Source organism: Amphiprion ocellaris, chromosome 23 (genome assembly GCF_022539595.1).
Source record: "Amphiprion ocellaris isolate individual 3 ecotype Okinawa chromosome 23, ASM2253959v1, whole genome shotgun sequence".
NCBI lineage: Eukaryota > Metazoa > Chordata > Actinopteri > Pomacentridae > Amphiprion > Amphiprion ocellaris.
Genome location: NC_072788.1, coordinates 20,707,978 through 20,730,871, shown reverse-complemented (window position 1 = coordinate 20,730,871; position 22,894 = coordinate 20,707,978). Strand labels below are relative to the sequence as shown.

The 22,894-nt window shown below is 39.1% G+C and overlaps 1 protein-coding gene across 3 annotated transcripts; it reads right to left on the bottom strand.

The window, feature by feature from the left end:
* Positions 1-3,396: 3,396 nt before the first annotated feature.
* capgb (capping protein (actin filament), gelsolin-like b) lies at positions 3,397-22,503 on the bottom strand. 3 transcript variants are annotated; one of them, XM_055007796.1, is made up of 10 exons: positions 22,486-22,503; positions 21,791-21,885; positions 11,428-11,621; positions 9,816-9,970; positions 8,427-8,585; positions 8,069-8,218; positions 7,847-7,933; positions 7,594-7,726; positions 4,091-4,182; positions 3,397-3,842 (listed from the first exon to the last, which is right to left on the bottom strand). In XM_055007796.1, the coding sequence occupies exons 3-10, from the start codon at positions 11,618-11,620 to the stop codon at positions 3,777-3,779; spliced, it is 1,035 nt and encodes a 344-aa protein (XP_054863771.1). In that variant the 5' UTR covers position 11,621; positions 21,791-21,885; positions 22,486-22,503; the 3' UTR covers positions 3,397-3,776. The 3 variants fall into 3 exon arrangements, with proteins under 3 accessions (XP_054863771.1, XP_023139112.1, XP_035810129.1); XM_023283344.3 differs by lacking the exons at positions 21,791-21,885; positions 22,486-22,503 and adding an exon at positions 18,090-18,251; XM_035954236.2 differs by lacking the exons at positions 21,791-21,885; positions 22,486-22,503 and adding an exon at positions 14,790-14,908.
* Positions 22,504-22,894: the final 391 nt, after the last annotated feature.

Here is a 22,894-nt window from a genome sequence, read left to right as displayed (position 1 = left end):
TATCTCACTGGTGTAAAAAAACAAAGCCACTATATACAGTACCGTTCAAAAGTTTGGGGTCACTTAGAAATGTCCTTAATTTTGAAGGAAAAGCAGTTTCAATGAAGATGACATTAAATGAGTCAGAAATACAGTCTAGACATTGTTAATGTGGTAAATGACTATTGTAGCTGGAAATAGCTGATTTTTAATGGAATATCTCCATAGAGGTACAGAGGAACATTTCCAGCAACCATCACTCCTGTGTTCTAATGCTACATTGTGTTAGCTAATGGTGTTGAAAGGCTCATTGATGATTAGAAAACCCTTGTGTAATTCTGAAATTGTCTGGGTGACCCCAAACTTTTGAATGGTAGCGTAAGTTTGAACATATCTTACATCATGTGGAAGTTGATGTTCATGTAAATATTCAAACTGCAAGTTTATAATGATTTGGTGCATACTAGGTCTTTGCTTGGCATGTTTTTGCTTCTTTTTCTCTTTTTACTCTGCCAACGAATTGCAGTTATGTGACAATCGGTGTTTGGTTTGTGTTTGTCTGTCTGTGCGCAACATTACTCAAAACGGACTAACAGATTTGAATGAAATTTTCACGGAAGGTCAGAAATGACACAAGGACCAAGTGATTACATTTTGGCAGTGATGCGGCTTATAGATCCACAAATTTTTCAAAGATTTCAGGAAATGATACGACTGAGCAACCTTGGCAGAGTACTGCGCTCTCTGAGTGCTTTTCTAGTTTTAGTCTGTTCTAATTGCATAACTAACATTAACTACTATTAACAACAGAACAGAAACCTTTGTGGTTGCACAAGCACAGAGTTGTAATTTGAAAATATACTGCAAACTACATGTTTACAAAAAAGGCAGAAAAATGCAAGAAAATCAAGTAAAAATGGCACCATGGCAACCCTATTCTTTTTATAAAATCTGATCTTCCTCCTTAGATTTCCTGGTTCATTTAATAAACACACTACCTAATTGCCCTTCTCGGAGCCATCCTGCTGCCTGTAATCACCAGTGTAACAGGACCATAAAAACATGATAGATCTGTTAAGTCTAAAGAAGCAGTGGTGTTAATGTTTTGTCCTGGGTGCACGTGTTGCAGCAGTTTCTGTAAACTGTCCAGTTCTTTATGTGGTACAGTAAAAGAATATAAAAGAAAAGCAAGACAAATTAAAGTTGACACAGAGGATTGGGTTATACTTTAATTGAATTAAGAGAATAACAAATATGACTATTTAGCTGAAGCTTGTAGCAAGATATTAATGAAGAGTTTGTTTTCATTTGTGGGGAAAAGTACTGGGCTTCTTTTTTTAAAAAAACAAATAGAGACAATATATTTATATTATATAGAGAGAAAAATATATTTTACTATATATAGAGAAAAAATATTCTTTATTTGTCTTAGTATCAGTATTTGAAGATGCAAAAAGTATTTCTTTGAGTCAGATCATTTAACCTGGCCTGAATGTTCACCAGAGTCATCACATTGCTCTTATCATACTGCATTGCTTATTTATTTGGAAGTGTTGTGCTTCACGTATTCATGTATAAGGAGAATTGCTAAAAGCCGTTAGCATGTGCTAACATAATTGCACAAGGGTTTTCTAATCATCAATGAGCCTTTCAACACCATTAGCTAACACAATGTAGCATTAGAACACAGGAGTGATGGTTGCTGGAAATGTTCCTCTGTATCCCTATGGAGATATTCCATTAAAAATCAGCTGTTTCCAGCTACAATAGTCATTTACCACATTAACAATGTCTGGACTTTATTTTTGATTCATTTAATGTTATCTTCTTTGAAAAATATTGATTTTCTTTCAAAAATAAGGACATTTCTAAGTGACTCCAAACTTTTGAACAGTAGTGTACGTTCCAACCCTCACTATGGTCATGAGCTCTGGGGAATGACCGAATGAGTGAGATTACGTATGTAATTGGCCATAATGGGTTTCCTTCCTAGAGTTGCTAGGCTCAGCCTTAGTGATTAAGTGAAGAGCTCAGAAGGAGCTCGTAGAAAAGTTGCTTCTCCTTTACATTGAAAGGAGCCTGCAGAGGCAGTTTGGGCATCTGATGGGTTAGATGCAGAACCCACGGGAGGTATTATGTATCTCATCTGGCCTGGGAATGCCTTGGGATCCCCTAGGAGGAACAGGAAAGCTGGGGAGGGGAACACCAGCTACCACTAGGACTCAACCCCAGAGGAGCAGAGAAAAAATGGAAATATGGACATTTGTGTGAATCTTTTCATAATTAGCTTATGGATTTAAGAGCTAGGGTCAAAAATGTGCTTTGTGAGGCCACACTGACCTTTGACTTTACAGCAGGGGTGTCAAACATGCGGCCCGCGGGCCAAAACCGACCCACCAGAGGGTCCAGTCTGGCCCACGGGAGGATTTAGTAAAGACTGAAAATTACAGAGAAGACATTAACTGCAAATTGCAAATTTGTAAAACTATAAAATTAAAATCATTTCTAGACCACTACAAGTTGTTTTGATCATAACGTAAAATAGGAGATTGCTCATTGTTCTGTTGTCATTTTGCATCTCATTTTTGTAATATTTTGTTGTCTGACTTTTGTCATTTTGTTTCTTGTTTTGTGTTTCCTTTTTGTCTCGCTTGTGGGTTCTTTTGGCTATTTTTTGTCGTTTTGTTCCTTTTTTGTCATTTTGTGTCTCGTCTGTGTCTATTTTTTTGTCGCTTTCTAACTTTTTTGTCTAATTTTTTGTTTCTTGTTTTGATTCGTGTCATTCGTCTCATCTTTTGTTGTTTTGTGTCTCATTTTTGATATTTTGTCTCATATTTGTAATATTTTGTCTTGTTTTTTGTATGACTTTTGTCATTTTGATCATAAAGTAAAATACTCTATCATTCAGTTCCAGACTACATGTTGTGTCTTTTATAGACACTCTGTGGTCTGTAAGTTGTAATGTGTAAATGATAAACTGAGGCATAATGTTGTTGAAATTAATTTATTTTTCTTAGGAAACTTCAGGTTGTTCATAATGTTTTTGTAAAAAGATAATTCCTTAATTAATTTGCCTTTATTTGTCACAAATACATTACAGCACTGTGAAATGTTGCTTTTCGCATATCCCCCAATTGGGGATACACCATTAGGAGCGGATTCCCGGATCATTTGCTGCCTGTCAGCCTCCTATTCCCTGCAGTTTTTCTTTCTCTACAGTGGCCTGTCATATGGCTATTAGATGTGTACATGGTGACAGTAATTACAGTGAAATATTCGTGTAACTGTGGCAGTAGATAGGGGATCGTTTAACAGCTGTTACATAATGAGACGTTGCCTCAAGGGTCAAAGTTTCAAAGTGAAGCATCACCTACGTGACACATGTTGACAGGGAAAAAAGCCACAATCCACCTCCTCCACAAGCAGCGAGCAGTTTTAGATTTATTTTTCAAATGCAGGAAAGTGTGACACTATTGAACAAATGTAAAAAAAAAAAAAAAATCCAAACTCATTTACTTAACTAAGGTGTTTTTTTTTTTGTGTGTGTGTGTTTTTAATATTTCTCTCGATATCTTTAAACTCTCACCACAGGAAACTTGTTTGCTTTTATAAAAGTGGCATCACATCTCTGATTCTTCCAAACCTGCAGCGTGCTGTCAGCATGGTGCCTTACAAATATGTACATACAAGTGGATGCATATAAAAAAACAAAATGTATTTTGCATCAGATGCAGTCTGTTTTCAGATTTACAGCTTCATCGCGAGTGCAGGATTTGTCAGTGGTTCCCAGGAAATGTTTAGTTCCAGTTCTTGAAGAACTGTTTGAAGATGATGGTCTCCTTCCCCTGTGGCAGAATTTCCACCTGCAGCACAGTACACAGAAATGTATTGCTGATTACATAAAGAGAGGAGTTACAATGACATGGACGTGATAATCAAGACCTATAAACCTAAATCATTCCAAACAACAAGCTGCTGTAATTGGCAGCAAGAAATAACACTTATCATGGTGTTTACGCAGTAAGAGAACGCATCAGCCATTGCCTTCTATATTCTGGAAATAGACTCTTGGTGTATAATGTTTATTCTCCACAAATGTTATAAGCCGTACCTGTGTTTTCATCCTGGGGTACTTCATTTGTTCGATGAAGTTGTCTGCCATCTGAAGGGCCACTCTCTTCTCCTCAGCGTTTGCACCGTTACCTGACAGTTGATTATATAATGCCATTAGTGCTGGTATTTAATAGCTGATGCATAAATCAGATTCACTGTTAATGTTGAAAAAAAAAAAACAAGATCACATACTACGAGTTCCCTGCTATATGCTAGTTGGATAACGGATTGCATGCAGTTGGGATTTCATAATCAGATTACAAAACGTAAGTAAGAATAATCACCCCAGATTACATTTTTAAAATGTGCAATTCAATTATAATTACATTGCTAGTGAATACTTGATTATATGCAGCACTTTGGCACACTGATTCAAAATATTGATCTTCCATTTTCAACGTAAAGAAAAATGATTAACCATTTACCATTAATGTAGTAATAGCGCACTGGAGTCACAACTGAGATGTGGCCCTAAAAGCTGTTCCAAAAAAAACAGTAGCTACAAAAAGTTGCATGAAGACAAAGCTTCCCCCATATTGTATAAAGCACAAAGTACATCTGTAGTTTATGTCACCACGGTTTTTGTAAGGATGGTCTGATTTGACCAACTGTAAATACAGAATATGCAAAATGCATTTCATTTGAGCTGAAAATGAAGGGAAAAAAGACTATCTGTGGAATTCAAAATTTTGTAGCTGCACCAACTGTTTTAGTATAAGTGAAATATTTTCTGTTTGATTTAGAAATAATCCAAAAGTATTGTATTGTAATTTCTATTCAGTAACTGACAACAATTCAAGGTAATTTGACCAAACCCTGTTGATTACTAAAGTCCCCTTGACGCATTCACAAACTAGAAAAGCGCTCAGAGAACGCAGTACTCCACCAGGGTTGTTCATTCCCTCATATGGCATTGTCAGAAATGCAGCCTATTTTGTTTAGAAATGCAGCATTTGTTTATTAGTTATTGCTGGTCAGAAATCACGGCAACACAGAATGTGGCCATTTGATATAGATGTACCCACAAACAAAATGACCTTGCGCTGAGAACAGGCGCCACCCGCTAAATATGTAGCTGGCGGCGGGAACTGATGGGACTCTGAAACACCCCCACAATTTAATCAATTGTTCCTCGTATCATTTCTGACAGATAAGTCCCGGTAGGTCTGCAGGGGTAAGTTTGTAGTAGAATTGCAATCATGTGATTTACAGCAGGCAGCTGACGTAGTGTTCACTTGTAGTCATAGTTACAGTGACGCCGTGCTGCTATCTCGCAATGATACAGGAATCTTTAACAAAGCCATGGATCCAGACAATAAGCCAAATCACTGCCAAAATCTCATCACTTGGTCCTTGTATCATTTCTGACCCTCCCTGAAAATTTCATCCAAATCTGTTAGTCAGTTATTGAATAACGTTGTGAACAAACAAAAAGACAGACAGACAAACCAACGCCGACTGTCACATAACTCCGCCTCGTTCCTGGGCGGAGTGGAAAAGATCACCCCACATACAGCACGTATTAGCAAACAGAGATGATAGTTAGGGATGCACAATGATATCAGTTTGGCATCAGCATTAAAATGAACATTGACAGACAGATAACATGATGCTGACTCAATACATTGTCCTCATTTTGCCACTTCTGAAGAAGGTCAGACCAATCCCATATGTGGTTGTTGTCAGGACTGTCTGAGGGAGCATAGATGAAGTTTGCAGCTCTGTTTGAAAATGTTACATAAATAAATATTATAGCAAGCTTTATATATTCAATCATCTTTCATTTTGTTCAATAAATGTGTCAATTCAAAAACCAATCCAACAAAACTAATTCCATTAGTGACACCTGATGTTCTCTGGAATTAGGTGGAAATATACGTTAGTTCCGAGACTGTTTTTGGTGTTTGTACGTTGAGTGTATCCCAGTCATGTGCACCCAACATGTGTAAGCAGTAACTGTCATGATTCAGGCTGTCGAGTGACATCATGCTATTAGCAAAATGCGTTGCAAATGTTTATGGGACCACTGGTAGGTGCACATTTGTAAGTTCTTCATGAACTTTGATGAGTAGAGAGGAAATATTACAGTTTTTCTCAGTCGCTTTGGTACATTTCTCGAATCATCCTCGACATTTGCAAAACAGTGCATTTCTCAAAACAATTTGTACAAATAGCAAAACACCATGGATTACCTGCAAAAGCCAGTCTCTTGCTCAAAATCCTTAGTTCATCTCTCAAAAGTAAATATCTGTGTCAATGAACATGTTAGTGCCATCAGAATGACAAGTCCTTGTGTCATTGTGTGGATACACTCCACTCTCGGCTGCTGACTAACTTCTATAGAACCACGATAGAGAGCATTCTCTGTCTCGGCATGGAGGGGATTGTGGGACGCCGTCTGCCAAATGTGGACTCTGTTTATGCTGCTCGCCTCCAGAGAAAGGCTGGCAGCCTTGTACAGGTCTATAAGAACTCCAACCACCAGACTGAGAGACAGCTTTTTCCCCAGAGCTGTAAACTGTGTACAACCTCCCACACACTCACTTTAAAAAAGCTTCAGATGAGATGGACCTGAAACTGCACCTGGCACTGCTGCACTTTAATCAGTCTGTTGCATATATATTTTTTTCTTTGAATGTATTTTCACTAGTTTTAATGCACTGTACGTTTTACTGTCCACGTCTTTTAATGTTGACTTTTAAGCCAGTGCTACCAACAAAATTTCGTTATGTGACTGGTGAAAACTAATTGCATAATGACAACAAAGATTCTTGATTCTTTTTTCTTTTCCCTGTATAGGACTTTGAATAATATGAGTGCATGATAAAGGGCAATATAAATAAAACTTACTTTTGTTTACTTGTGTTACCTGTCATTGCATGTGTCAAAAATAAGTATTGTATAGTTTCGTTTCTGGCAGGCTGCTTGCAACTGAATTAAATGTGAGCTTACAGTATCCCAAGTATGCACTGTACAGCAAATAGCATGTTGGAAAGACTATGGAAATGTAGGAGACCTTTAAATATGTCTAAATTCCTTGAACTTTTACCTACAAATGATAATACCAGTTATGTCAAAGGCTATGGCATAGATGCCTCTTATCTGTGGGCTCCTGCAGAGATAATAATACACAGTAAACATGAAAGTTCAACTTTTTCCTTTTTACGTGTCTTTCATTGTGTAAGACACAGTGCTGCGATTATTCTGATATTTTAAAAACAGACAATCCACCGAAACTAACTTTGTGGACAATACGGAGTTGTATAGTAAGTCTAAGACCTGTTGTAGCTCTTTTGGAAATTCTTGTACTCATCATATCTAAGTGCATCCTGTAACTCACCTCCTTGACAAACTCTCAATCATTATTTTTCACCATGTTCATTAAAATTTCATTTCATTAAGATATCGTATATCTGTGGCATCTAACAACTATCACTTTCCTCAGTGTGCATTTCAGTATGGACAAGTATGCTGGTCTGGGGTCAAGTAGTACTTCCTCACCTTTCCAGACGAAGATCTTTCCGTTGGCGCCATTATCAAGAATAAAGCAGTCGTCACGGACAAGCAGCTCCTTGGCAAATGGGCTCTTCTCTGACACTTTGGTCATCGTCATGGAACCTGTCGCATCGGACACCTGAGGAGTGAATGCAGACAAGTTTTATCTTCTATTTTAAGTTTATCTGAAACACAAGCTTTTGGAGATGGTGGCTTAAAACATCAATGATGGTTTTCGGTGTTCTGCAGATGGAGTTACCTTGTAGAGGGAGGCAGAGTTGGAAGCGTCTGCTTTACTGTCCTCCTCTGGCGTGCTCTCTGCCAGCGCTGGCATCTGGCCCAACACCTGCTCACCACAGGAAACCTTTCAGACTTGCAAAAAGCTTACTTGACTTGATGTTAAATTGTTTTTGATATCAAATGTTGACCTGGAAAGCGTAGAAATCCTATGCATTTTTTTTTTTACATCTACACTATTCACCTTAAGCATCTCCTCTGGCTCCTCCCCCTCGCTGGTGGGCACTATACGAGCTTTACCATGTCGGTCTGTGTCTCGGATCAACGAGGCAATCTCCCGCACTTTCTGCTTCTCGAAGATGTTGGCCTGTGATCCGATCCATGACACAATAGTCTGCAGAGCAAGTAAGTCGGCATGAGATCAGCACAATGTGGACACATCTTTGTTTTGCTTTGCAAATGTGCTCAAGTTTCACAAATTGTTTCTTTTGCAGTGCACGCTTCAGCTCCATCACATTACAGAAAAGCTCTAAGATCTTTGACACAGTTTGTCTGCGGCTGTCCTACAGTATGCATGTCCTGCTATTGGTGGATTATGTCACCTCTCCAAGGTCAAGGATGAAGCAGTCTCCCTTGTTGAAGCTGCTCCAAGACAGCTCCACCTCCTTGGCACGGATATTGCGTTTTCCTTTGATCTGGTACAATCTGTGCACCGTCCCGCTGCCCTGAGGCCTCCTGAAGCCTGACTCCACTCCACCCTCCTGTGAGGGAAGAGAAAATTCCTATCAAACACGCTACCCATTTTTAAAATGTTTCATGAAGGGTGACTTGCTGGGAAATGTCACAGGGACCTAAGCTTTAACGTCCTTTTTCGTTTTAACATCCCGATTCAGTGACTGCAAAGGATGGCATGAAGTGCACTTTGTCACAGAGGCCATAATATGCTGGGTGCTGTTTAGTGATAAGAGAGATTTTTCTAGCAAGATAAAACATGAGACGTGTGAAGGCAATTTTTTCATTCAGTTTCAACTTGCACAATTTTGTAAAACTGACCTTGCAATGTTATTCATAAAGTCCACAAAATTATTGTTGGATGCAAATGTAATGTCTAAAGAAATGCTTGTTTTTGACTTGAAAGTCCAAAATTCCAGAATAATTTTAAATTCCTACGATGTTTAATAAAAATAATAATATGAACTATTACCACTACAACAATGCGTGTTTAATTAATTGGTTTAGTACAAATTGCATAATTTCTAGTGAGATATTTCTTTTTCTAATATTGTTGTTTCCACTTTTTGTAGTGCAAAATTTTTTGGGTGCAATATTCTAAAAGCAAAAAGGGATATAATTATGACAAACACACACAGCTGGAAGATCATAAAGTAAAATGTATTTCTGGTGTAAAGACAAATCATATGCTTTGTAGAAAAATGAAATATGGAGTAATCAAAACATAATGATGTAAGGCAATATAACTTTTAAAAGAGGTGTATAAGAAACTTAACAATACATAAAGGTATAATATGCATGAAATCTGTCTCAAAATCATAGGGGTAATATGTGCAGGGGGGCTGAGACAAAGTCTGAACATGCCTGGGCATGTCCTCTGTAGGTTGTGATCTAGGGATGAAATATGATAACCTCATGTCAAGATCTGGCCACCAGATTTAGAAAACGGTGCCAAAACTGTCTATCAGAAAATATGCCCTGAACAGCATATAAGACGATGCACAGCTCAGTATCTCTGTTTTTTCTTGGGGGCGCTAATCACTTCTAAGAACTGCTCCTGGATTTTCTGTCGACAAAAAATCCTGCGGCCCTCAACTCCTTACTTCTCCTGGTGATTTTTTGAAGATCTTTAAAGAAGCTTTTAAGACATTTGAACACAGTCAAGTGTTTGACTCTGGCCCATGACTTGGACTTAGCTTCCACTTCATTTTCAAGGATCCAAACATGTGCACTGCTTCCTGTCTGTCCTGGTTCCTCACCTTGTAGCTGACCCCTCTGGGGAAAAGCTCCATGAATTCTGGGGTCTCAAAGCCCTGAACCTGCCTGTGCTGAACGGGGTCACCACCCAGGAAGTTGTCCAGCTGGGTGGCCAGCATGGCACATGCCACCTGCTCATCCCGAGACGACTTCTCACCTGTAACAGAGAGAATCATTTGTCATAGCAAAAAACAAAGGATGAATGAAACCTGCTGAATGTCTAAAAATGATGCTTACATAAACTCTCCTGGCCTTCATTTTGCCTTTAATTGCTATTTATGTTTCTTGAGATAAGAAGCGAACAGACAAAGATAACACAGGGTTCATCAACTGTAAACAAGTGGAGGAGGTTGGAAGGTTCAGAGAGATGCATGCTTGAGCAAAGAGAGCGCTCTCCAAGCTGTGACAATCAGCTTAGTGTTACCTAAGCACCGGATACATGCTGGAAACAACGGCCACATTTGAGTACTGTAACAGTCCTCGTGCATTTTTAATGAACCCTGCTCAAAAACCATCCCTGCTTCCCTCAGGACCTCTTTTCCTCTCTCCTGATCTCTCCATCCCTCTCCATCCAGCCTCTCTCCCCCACACAATGATGTAGCAGGTCAGCACTGTGTCTCATGTGTCATCACCATTAGTGGGAGGGTTATTAGCCTTTCAGCCACAGCACTGAGCCAGGTCTAAGCACCACACAATGGTTAGCTCTTTGGCCCAGTGGAATTACATAGAAATAAGAGAGACATCACTTCTTCCTATGTAAACTCTGTTTGATCTGCAGAGTGTCTCTCGGCCTTTAAGAAAAGACTAAAAACCCAACTGCAAAAAATTAAAAATCCTATTACCTCCCACATTGCATGTAGGCATCAAAAGGTCCTATTATTTCACTTGAACTTGTTTTATGGCACTTATCCAGGTGGTTTTCTCCTGACTAGTTGCTTGCTGGTGTTGTATCTACTCTCAGATGGACACTACCATTCAAAATTTTGAGGTCACTTAGAAATGTGAATTTTTGAAAGAAAAGCTTTTTTTTTTCAATGAAGATAGCGTCAAATTAATCAGAAATACAGTCTAGACATTGTTATTGTGGTAAATGACTATTATAGCTGGAAACAGCTGATTTTTAATGGAATATCTCCATAGGGGTACAGAGGAACATTTCCAGCAACCATCACTCCTCTGTTCTAATGCTACATTGTGTTAGCTAATGGTGTTGAAAGGCTAATTGATGATTAGAAAACCCTTGTACAGTTATGTTAGCACATGAATAAAAGTGTGAGTTTTCATGGAAAACATGAAATCGTCTGGGTGACCCCAAACTTTTGAACGGTAGTGTAGCTTGCTTTGGATAAAAACTAAATGAAACTGTAGAATTGTAGCAATGGAAGTCAAGAGGTTTTGACACATGCCACTTCAGCTTTTAGCTGATTATTTCGTCTTCTTTAATTCTGATTGTCTTCTTATTCAGACTACATTTGGCTTAAAAGGAACCATACGACTTTAATAAAAATCACATGCTCCTAAATATTATCACTGATCTCTTTATTTCACATGAGGTATTATTTTTTCTATGTGACAGATCCACAATATAATCCAGATGCGTCTCCAGTCTCTCACCTATCCACATATGGAGGTCGGCTCCCTGTTCACCACGGTTCTCCAACACCAGATAGGAGTCTCCGTTATAGAAAGCTCCCACCTCGGAGGGATCCAGCAACACGGCCTTCATTTTTTCCACCCTCCACACCTGGAGACCTGGCAACCGGACCTCTGGGCCGAACTGACCTGGTGCTGCTTGGAAGAGGAGCATACTGTGTGGAGGACAGAAAAGAAACAGGGAAGTAAGACAAAAGTAAAGCACAAGCTTTTGGAAAACAATCAAATGAGTTGCACATGAATCCTCTCCTGCAGGAAGGGAAGAGGTTAGCTGAAACAGGAAGTGTAAATACGTGGTGTTGCGTCAATGTCTGCATTTAGAAATAGATGTATAGTTTGTGGTTGGAATAAGGAGAAACGCAAGAAGACGTTAAACCCACAGTGTGTTAAGCAGGAAATGTGTTGAACTTCTAACTAGAAGTTGACTGACTGGGTGAAGGAAAGATACCAGTACAAGTTTTTAGTAATCAAGAGACAGTGTGGTACATATTTACATTAAAATTAAAATCTTGTTGAAATACAATCTCCAAAACAAAACTAGGTTGAAATGCCTTTGTTTATTTCTGTTTCTTTAGTTAAAAGACACTTTTCAACATCTGTCCTTCACTGTTACACTATTACTTGTGACATGTAAGATAGACAGTGGGTGGGACTTTGCTCAAGACAGACAGAAGAGATTATTCTAAAAACATATTTAACAGGAAGCGGTTAAAAAAACATAATAATTGATTTGATAATCAACCAGGCTGGTAGTCAATGACCGAATTTTTCATAAAGTTCCCTTAATGACTGCTCCTCATACTCACCAGAAGATGAATTGTTGAGATGTACACTACCGTTTAAAAGTTTGGGGTCACCCAGACAATGTCATGTTTTCCATGAAAACTCACACTTTTATTCATATGCTAACATAACTGCACAAGGGTTATCTAATCATCAATTAGCCTTTCAACACCATTAGCTAACACAATGTAGCATTAGAACACAGGAGTGATGGTTGCTGGAAATGTTCCTCTGTACCTCTATGGAGATATTCCATTAAAAATCAGCTGTTTCCAGCTAGAATAGTCATTTACCACATTAACAATGTCTACACTGGATTTCTGATTCATTTAATGTTATCTTCATTGAAAAGAACTGCTTTTTTTTGAAAAACAAGAACATTTCTAAGTGACCCCAAACTTATGAACGGTAGTGTAACTGAAGGTGATTTAACTGAATTCGACACACACACACACGCACACGCACACGCACACGCACACGCACACACACACCCCACACGCACACAAACCACAATCTCTTTAAGAGTGACAGAGTGGAGGATGTAGTCAGTGTGACGAGAGCAATTACACTTAGACTCGACACAGAATGAGGGCTTGTGTTGCTTCCTAAAGACCACGAGCTACATTACTTCACTCACTTCATCACTTTTATGCAACTCAACACCAAGTGGGCCACACTAACGCACTAGCATCATTGCGCAAAAACAGGTGTGACTCGATGCAAGCTGAATTACATGTGAGAACAAGCCAGGTATGAACTCTGTCAAGTCACTCTTTCTCTTTTTACCACCTTTCCCACCCAGCTGAAACACTTGTTAATTTTACAGCTTTGTCAGCCATCCACATGTCCATATTTTAATGTTGCCTTTCTGTTTATTGTCTCGCACCATGACCCACTGTAAGTTATGTGGCAAGATGAGCCAGAACTGACATACATTTATGTTTTATTGTTTTCATGGCATGTCCCTGTCACAATTCACAAATCCTGTCAATTAATTACACTCAAATCTTGCTAGAGAATGGGAACATGTCAGCTACTGAAAAAAAAAGCCCAGCTATTGTCCATACATTGGAATCACAGCCTCTCTGAAACCATCGTCTGTATTTCCTGTACTTACATTCAACATGCTTTATAGGGGCTTAGCTTTTTTCTATCCACATGCATGACTGTAACCTTTTTGTTGTGCACTTGCACCTCTATTTAAGTGTGGGCTCAGTGCTGTAGATATTTATGCTCTTGTATGTTTTGCAGGTTGGAGGTATTTTTGATTTGATGAATTAATGTCACATATAAACAGTAAAAATAGTCCTTACACACACTCAGTGATCTAGCTAGATTAATTTGTGCTCTTCTGTGGGCTAACTTGGGTAAATAACTAAGAAAACCCTATCAACTGAGATAGGCCATGAGATATGACTTAAAGATCAAGGACACAGGGTAAATGGACTTTGAGGTAAGTTTTTTCTGCAGACACTCTTTCTAAGGTCAACACTAAACTTCCACACTCAGAATTACTGTTGGTGAAGAAGAAAATAAAAAAACAAATTTACATTTAATTCAAGTCCAGTTATTTAGTCAAACTTTTGGCCAGAGAGCTTAAACTGTTTCCACAGTCAAGAATGAACTTCCTCATGCAAATTATTGTTTGACTACATTTTACTAAATAATAATTACTTTATGCAAGTTTTTTCAGAAGTTATCTAACACATTTATTGGCCTTCTTCAGCAGATGAAGATAGATCTATTAATCATGGGATTTATGTTCATGTAATGTAACTAAATGAACAGTTGTTTTCCTGAAGTGAGCTACTGTATCTCAGTCTGCTGAGGAACAGCACAAGTAGCCGCTGAAAGCCATTCAAAAACTAAGTAAGCAGGCCTTGAGCTAAAAAAAATGTTGTTTTCAAGGCTTTTTCACATTTTCAATCAGACAATGAACGTTAAGCTGCTTGTCTTCTGCCATCCAAAAGACACTAAATAGTTCCAGAACAACTAGTATCTAATTATAACTTCTAGATCAAAATCTGAAGGCTTTTCCTAGATTACAGCAGACAGACATTTGAAGCCTTATCACGACTATGGTACAGCTACACCAATCTGCAGAGGTTTCCTTGACAAGAAAAGCCCTGAAGATTTATGAGGGTGGTGATACTTTCACAGTTAACTGTAAGATCCATATAAATGTAACTATGGTGAAATATTTTACGCCTTCTTGGAATCCTATCGTATAGTTTCTGTTTCAGTTGTGTGCTGCAGTGGATCAGTCATAACTGAATTAGCTGAAGACACTTTAACAAATTCGTAGACTGTGAGCCATGAACGGGCCAGGCACAAGCCGGACTGAGAGTGTCACAGTGTGACAGAAAATCTGAACACATAAAATGGTAAAATAGAGGTGGAGAGGAGCTAAGGGGGCAAAGAAACAGAGAAAAGGCCCGAGGCAGCACATGCAGAGGCCCTCAGGTTAAGGTTACAATGCTTGGACAGCCACTTTAAGAGTAAGTAAGGACGCACAGAAGAAAAGCCCTGGTCCACTTAACTGTATGATCTCCTCTGGTACCTCCGGCATGCTGTCTGAGTCCGGCTCCATTCTGCGTGCCCACTGGAGTGTGTGTGTGTTGTGTGTGCGAGGTTGTAAGGTATCGAGAGGTCTGGCGTGGAGGAGTGTTTGAGCTCACCTGGCCTGGTTAGCTTATATGTGGGAGGTAACTAGAGCCGAAGTGATGAAAGCCTACCTGTGGCCTGTGGACAGGATGCCGCATGGGGGGGAGGGGTAGAGTCGGGTTCCTGCTTCATGGCTAAAGCTAAACACCAAGCCAATAATTACTGAGAGAGCAAGCTCCTCCATCTTTTCACTTATTCCTTACCTAATCTCTTGCTATCGGTCATATACCCACAAATGGCAACAACAGATAAGTGTGAGAGGAACCATTTTCAAAGCAGTGCTGCAGTTAGAAATTACAGGCCTCAGATATGCTCTAGTAGTGACTCCCAGCCTCTCCCTCTTTTCCAAACAACCCTGCCCCACCATTGCTAGTTCATCTAAACTCCCAAATATAAATTACTATGGCTTGACCGAGAGTAACGATACTGATGTCACCCAGAATAACTTGATCTGTGGGGAACCAGGATATGCTGCTGAACTGGAACCAGACAGGCATGGATGAGAGATGAAGATGGATATGGAATTGATGGAATGGTACTACAGCAGCAGGCGCAATGAAAGGGAGCGTTGGATGGGTGGGAGACTCACAGCTCTGGCAGCCAGGCTGAAGAGGTACACAAGGGAAGCAGCAGCCAAGAAAATAAATGGTTTATGAAAGATCCATCAAGAGTGTACTCCCAACAACACAAGGGCAAACCCACCCAAAGCTGAGACTGAGCGATACTGAAAAGACATCTAGGAGAAAGAGGCATCGCAAAGTACCAATGCTAAGAGACTGGTGGACCTGTCAAGCCTCCCAGAACAAGAATCATTCATCATCACCCAGACAGTCATCCAACAACGAGTCCTGTGCTTCATGTTTGAAGAGCTGGACAAGACCTGACATGATCCACTCCTACTGTTTGAAGAAGCAAACTCCTCACAATGCATGGATGTTTCCACCTCGATTTTCTTACACAACAGAATCTTGTTCTCACCACAATATTTTTTTCTGTGACATGTACTTTGGGCTGGTTTTACCAATTTTACTGTTGACCTTGTGGTAATATGTTATTGAAGAGCAAAAAAGAAAGAGCTTGTGTATGTCCTCATTAAGATTCTTGATATGTGTCCCAGTGAATGACTTACAGGTGTGAACAAAAGTGCAAGTACACTTGTAAAGACCATGTATATCATGTTAGTCTTGCATTTCCAATGACTCCTATGAATCTGAATTTTCTGTGATGGAATCATTGCAACACATGCAACTTTGTCACAAAAACAATGATGCATTTTGATGTTTTCATAGATTTATTATTGGGAATTCGACAAAATCTGCTGGGTCATAAATATGAACACAGCAATGCTAATATTTGGTTAGATATGTCCCCTGAACATTTTCACCTCAACTAGTCACTTTATGTAGCCGTCATACATAACTTTTTTTTTTTTTAAGTAGCAACTTCAATACTGACAAGGATGACTCTATTACATCTTCAACCCAAAACAAAATCTAAAGTGAAACTCATTCTGGGCAAAATCAAATACTAGATTTCAAGTCTGGGACCAACTTTTATACAACTCTTGGTTAATTTATGACATGACACTTCATCTAATATGAATGTGTCAGCATTGGTGTGTCTGGTTTATGATATTATATTTACTTGTGATTACTGGTTTGCCATTCTGGAGTATACTGAGGGGTTACTTTTTTATTGTTTTTTTTATTTCAGGTGCATGCACTGCTATGAGTCAATATTAATGTTAATGTACCAAGGTTTTGTTTTGTTTTTTTCAGTGAAACAAACATATAGGTTCAAAAAATACCTAAGGTCTGCATAGTCATGTGTATTAGAATTTTTGTTGGGACTTTTGGACATAAATGTAAATTTTCCATGTATCAATCGAAGCAGATCTTCACAAAATAATAAATGTACTAATGGTAGGCGTAATAAACTAAGGCCCCACCCTATACATCTTGATCAGATACATAAACCTACTTACTTTTATTATGATTATTTGTCCCTGTTTCTGATTATTTATCATTTATTCACATGCCTATTGATTTGTACATGTTTCCAGTTGTCAAAATGAACTAATGTAAAATGTATGCACTTAATAACATCAGTGCACTTCATGGGTGTTTTCTGTGTTTTGGTCGGCTCTTCTTTGTCAGCGTTGTCTGACAGTAGTTTGTCCTAAAATGGTACTTCAGAAATATTAAAATGATTATTTAAAATGTTTATTTTTTAGGATTAGTTCATCATTGAAGTAATTTAATATTTAAAGTACAGCTTCTTATCTGTGCGATCTACTGTCTCCCGTCTGCTTTTTTGGTATAAATGGAATAACTTTGGGTGAATTTCTTCTGTTGACCCTGATTTTCAATATATTATAAACTAGAGGCAGGAGTAGTTTAAATGTTCATCTAAATCATTTCTATAATCCGATCTAGTCATTTACACCAGGGATACAATGAAAGGAAATATATTCAAAGGTGAGATTGGATAATGTCACCAAAGAGAAAACAAGCAAGCCTTAGATGATAAAAGATAAAACTGAAGCCCTCTTGGCCTCGTCTACTGGAGCGTCATGTGCAGCAGACAGAGAGAGAAACAGGAGTTTAGATGGAGACACAGGGTCACAGATAGGCTGCAGGGGTCACTGAACCAATCCACCATTCATGCACCGTTAGGCAGATAGAAATATGAGAGCAGACAATATACAGGCGCACAGAGCAGCAGACCTGGGAGCAATCTGCCAATTGATGATCAGCGGATACCATGTGTATACAATGTACGCTTATGAGAATAAGACACTGAAATCAAGCCAGAGTGATGCAGACGGGGAGAAATGGAGAGGACCAAGAAACAAAGAGCAGTGAGAGAAGAAATACAGTATCATATTAATGTTGAAATATACTTGAACATGTTAGAAATGGGTTCGAACCTATGTGAATGCCAGGCTTCCTGTATAACAGGACAGAGAAGGAGTTTGAATGTAACGGTGGATGCCAGACAGAGTGGAGTCCCGTGAAGCAAAACTAAAGCTTCATTGTCCTCCATGTGAGATTCCACAAGCGATTTTAGGAGGAGGAATGTGATAAGCAAACGGGGGAAAAGTGTGAGTAAAAGTAAGCAAAGAAAGAACAAACCAGACAAAATGTGCAAAAACTAAATTTCTTTTTAAGACTTACCTTGATAAGTGGGTTGGTGGTGGGACAAAAGACAAGTCTGAGCAGTAGGTGGAAAGCAAAGTGATGCAAGGAGAAACTTGTCCCTAAAAACACACAAATTCTTTCCCTCTTTGGCTATGACACTCATACACACAAGAGATTTCCTGCTTCAGGGCTGTGGCAGCTGAAGCCCGGCCCTCTGACTCAACCACAAAAGAGGAAAGAAGAACGGAAACTTGATTAAATCAGAATTTAAAGTGAATGCAGCAGCTAACTGATGTTGTTTGTCTTTTTCTCATTTTTTTTTGGTTGTTTCATGAAATCTGTTAGTGTTTTGACTTCCATATTTGTACCAGAAGTTCCTTTTTCTATTGTCTCCTCATACTATCAGAACTCACATACTTTGTTTTGTAATGTTGTGTGTTATATTGCCCGTTGGTAAAATGTAACGGAAGAGCAGCTGCTGCAGTGCTGTAGCTAGTAGTGATCCTAATCAATTAAACAAAAAAGGGTTGTTTTCTGTGTAAAAATATGAATTCTCTTCAACATCAGCCATCCTCTCAGTCTCAGTATCAGTGACTCACAAAGTTGCTCACTGTTTCCGCAGTTGGTAAATATCACCAAAGCAACTGACCCCAACACAGTTCTTAGTCATTCATGGATATCCCCAGTCCAACACGCCCATTAGGGCAGCATAGTGCAGCCTTAGGTAATTCAGCAGTTTTACCTGTAGAATAAGCAACAAGTATGATTCAACATTTACACAGGTTTAGATTACTGAGCTGAAGGATCTTCTTGCGAAATAGGATTACCACTTATCTGCAAGAGGTGGGACCAAACGGGAGATGTATTTTTACATAATTTATACAAGATAATTTCATTATCTAAGGTGAAATTTTTACTGCTTTTAACTTGCGGATAAGACTGAGAACATTAAAATAGATCATAGAAACAGATTAGGGTTAAGGTTAACGTTAGTTGCTTTGCACTATGCATGGAGATACACTAGCAGTCAAAAGTTTGGACACAGCTTCTCATTTAATGGTTTTTATTCATTTTCATGATTTCTTACATTGTAGATTCTCACTGAAGGCATCATAACTATGAAAGAGCATATATGGAATTATGTAGTGAACAAAAAAGTGTGACATAAGTCAAAACATGTTTTATATCTGAGAAGGACTCAAAATAGCCACTCTTTGCTTTGATTACTGCTTTGTACACTCTTGTCCTTCTCTCAATGAGCTTCATGAGGTAGAACCTGAAATGGTTTTCACTTCACAGCTGTGCCTTGTTAAGGTTAATTTGTGGAATTTCTTGCCTCCTTAATGGGGTTGGGACCATCAGTTGTGTTGTGCAGAAGCCAGTTTGGTACACAGTTGACAGCCCTGTTTGACAACTGTTAGAATCCATACTAGGGCAAGAACCAATCAGCTAAGTAAAGAGAATCCACAGTCCATCATTACTTTAAGAACTGAAGGTCAGTCAGTCCGGAAAATTGCAAAAACTTTGAATGTATCCCCAAGTGCAGTCACAAAAACCATCAAGTGCTATGACGAAACTGGCTCACATGAGGACCACCCCAGGAAAGGAAGACCAAGAGTCTCCTCTGCTGCTGAGGAGAAGTTCATCTGAGTCTCCAGCCTCAGAAATGAAAAATTAACAGCAGCTCAGATTATAGCCCAGATAAATGCCACACAGAGTTCTAGTAGCAGACACATCTCTTCATCAGCTGTTCAGAGGAGACTGAACCAATCAGGCCTTTATGGTCAAATAGCTGCTAAGAAACCACTACTAAGGAAAAGCAAGAAGAAGAAGAGATATCTTTGGGCCAAGAAACACAAGAAATGGACATTAGACCAGTGGAAATCTGTGCTTTGGTCTGATGAGTCCAGATTTGAGATCTTTGCTTCCACCTGTCGTGTCTTTGTGTGACACAGAAAAGGTGAATGGATGGTCTGTACATGCATGGTTCCCACCATGAAGCATGGAGGAGGAGGTATGATGGTGTGGGGGTGCTTTGCTGGTGACACTGTTGGGGATTTATTTAAAACTGAAGGCAAACTGAACCAGCATGGCTACCATAGCATCCTGCAGTGACATGACATCCCATCCTTTTTGCGTTTAGTTGGACCATCATTTATTTTTCAACAGGACAATGACCCCAAACACACCTCCAGACTGTGGAAGGGCTATTTGACCAAGAAGGAGAGTGATGGAGGTGCTGCATCACATGACCTGGCCTCCACAGTCACCTGACCTAAACCCAATCCAGATGGTCCAGGATGAGTTGGACCACAGAGTGAAGGCTAAAGGGCCAACAAGTGCTCAGCATCTCTGGGAAGTCCTTCAAGACTGTTGGAAAACCATTTCAGATGACTACCTCATGAAGCTCATCCAGAGAATGCCAAGAGGGTACAAAGCAGTAATCAAAGCAAAGGGTGGCTATTTTGAAGGATCTAAAATCTAAAACATGTTTTGACTTATTTCACACTTTTTTGTTTACTACATAATTCCATATGTGTTCATTCATAGTTTTGATGCCTTCAGTGAGAATTTAAAATGTAAATAGTCATGAAAATACAGAAAAACTATTAAATTAGAAGGTGTGTCCAAATTTTTGACTGGTAATGCATTTATGTTTAAGCTTTTTGCAATATAGGCATGCTAATCTTGGCTGGATCGATTCAATTCTCCAGAAGTCCCTGGATAACATAAGGTTTTGAAAACTTCATATTTATGCCAGTAAGTTATTTGGATACATTGAATACTTGAAGTTTATTCAGTTTTACAGTGCAGTGGGAGCAGGCAGGCCATGTTGTTGAGATTTAAATCATATTAAAGCAGTGCTCACTCACTGTTTCTCTCCCAGAAGCTTTATTTAATGTCTTACACTTTGGCAGGTCAGTCATTACAAATTAATTTTGCCAGAGTGCATTTCAAGTAAATTTTTGTGTTAATCTGTACAAAAAAAAAGCAGAAAAAATGTAAAATATTCGATGGAGCAGCAGCGGACAGTGGACTTAAGTATTTAAGTTTAAGCTTCGACGAAGAGCTAAAACAAGTGTGATCTACACAAGGGTGACAAATTAAAGGAAAAACCTTAACCTATGCTGCCTATACTGAACCCACCTCTTCCCCCGTCCCTCTCCCTCCCTCACCCCCTCTACCTCCTCTGTCCCTCTCAACCCAGCCAGCCAGCAGTAGATGGGTCCCCCCATATGAACTGGGTTCTGCTTAAGGTTCCTTCCTGGTAAAAGGGAGTTTTTTCTTGCCACTGTCGCCTTAGGGCTTGCTCTGTGGGGTTCAAGCTTATGGGTTCTGTAAAGCGTCTTGAGACAGTTTGAATTGTAATTGGTGCTAAATAAATAAAACTGAATTGAACTGAGGCCGGGACACGAACTGGGGATCTTCTAGTTGTGCAACAGTGCTACACTCCGAGCCACTATGCAGCCCCAAATGAGGGAATATCTTTTGGAGAAATTGTGTTCATTTTTTCCAGTAGAGTTTCAGAGATTGGCTGAATCAGTGCCAAGGTACTGTGAAGCTGCTCTTGTGGCCCAAAACCTTACGAAGACTTTTTATGTTGGCTTTTCCTGTATTTGTCTCCCATCTACACATGGCCCACCACAAACCACGCAGCATTTAAGCTATTTAAGGTGAAAAGGAGAAAAGCAGATGTGGGGAAATTCAAGCGTCATTTATGGATTATCTTACCTTACCTAGCTCTGTGTGGCAAAGTTCACACTTTTCTGTGTGTGTCAGGGGATGACTCTTCCTGGTAGAGGCCAGTCTGAAGACGGTTCACTGCCTGTGACTGAAAGACAATGAAACATCTCTCTATGGGACACTTGTGGTATTTTGCTTTATAAAGAAAGTGACAAGCTACACACAAATATCCCTGAAGCCTGTGTCAGTGGTGCAATGCAACAAAGTACTCAAGTACTGTACTTATGTATTGAGCATCTCCACTGTTACGCTACTTTCTACTTCTACTGCATTTTATTTTAGAGACAAATGCTGTACATTGGACTCCATTACATGTGTTTAAATGCTCTAGTTAGTCATTACTTTGCACATTCAGATTAAAATACACAATACAAATTCACCAAACTTTGTAAATTTGGCACCAAAGCAGTACATAAAGTTGTATAAAGTCATACCCTAGGGTTTATTGTTATTTCTAGGACTGGCACAATTGAAGCTATGCAGTGCTTAATCAGTCATTTATTACCAGAGCGTCACTGGAGTTACAAAATCAGTTGTTTCACTGACAAACATTGTCATGCTGAGATTGGACTGATAATAACTGAACAACTTGTTGACTTGTATTATTTAAGCTGCTGTTTAACTGAGTCTGTGAATAAGGTGAACAATCCACAAACCCACAAATCCACCCTCTATGCTCATGCTTTACCTGTAAGTTTTCCAGATAGATAGAAAGGTTTGAAAACATGTGACTCCCATGGTCAAAATGCTTCCAGGAGGTGATTGATGACTTAACTTCCTGTCAGAGAGCAGGTGAGTATACAATGAGCTGAGAGCGCCCCCAAGAGGAGAGTGATTCCACATCAGAGGTTTGGTTGTGTTCACATCTTAAATTTGTCCACAAAGTTGTGTGCATCTTAGTAGAGGAATACTGACATCCTTCAGTAAAAGTAACAGTACTACAGGGTAGAGATACTCTGTTAAATGTCATACATAAAAATCTATGCATAAGTAAAGTACAAAAATATTAGCATCTAAATACATAGAGTAAAAGTACTCATTACTGAAAATGTTATAATTCATGAGACTGGATTCTAATTATTGATGCAATAGTATGT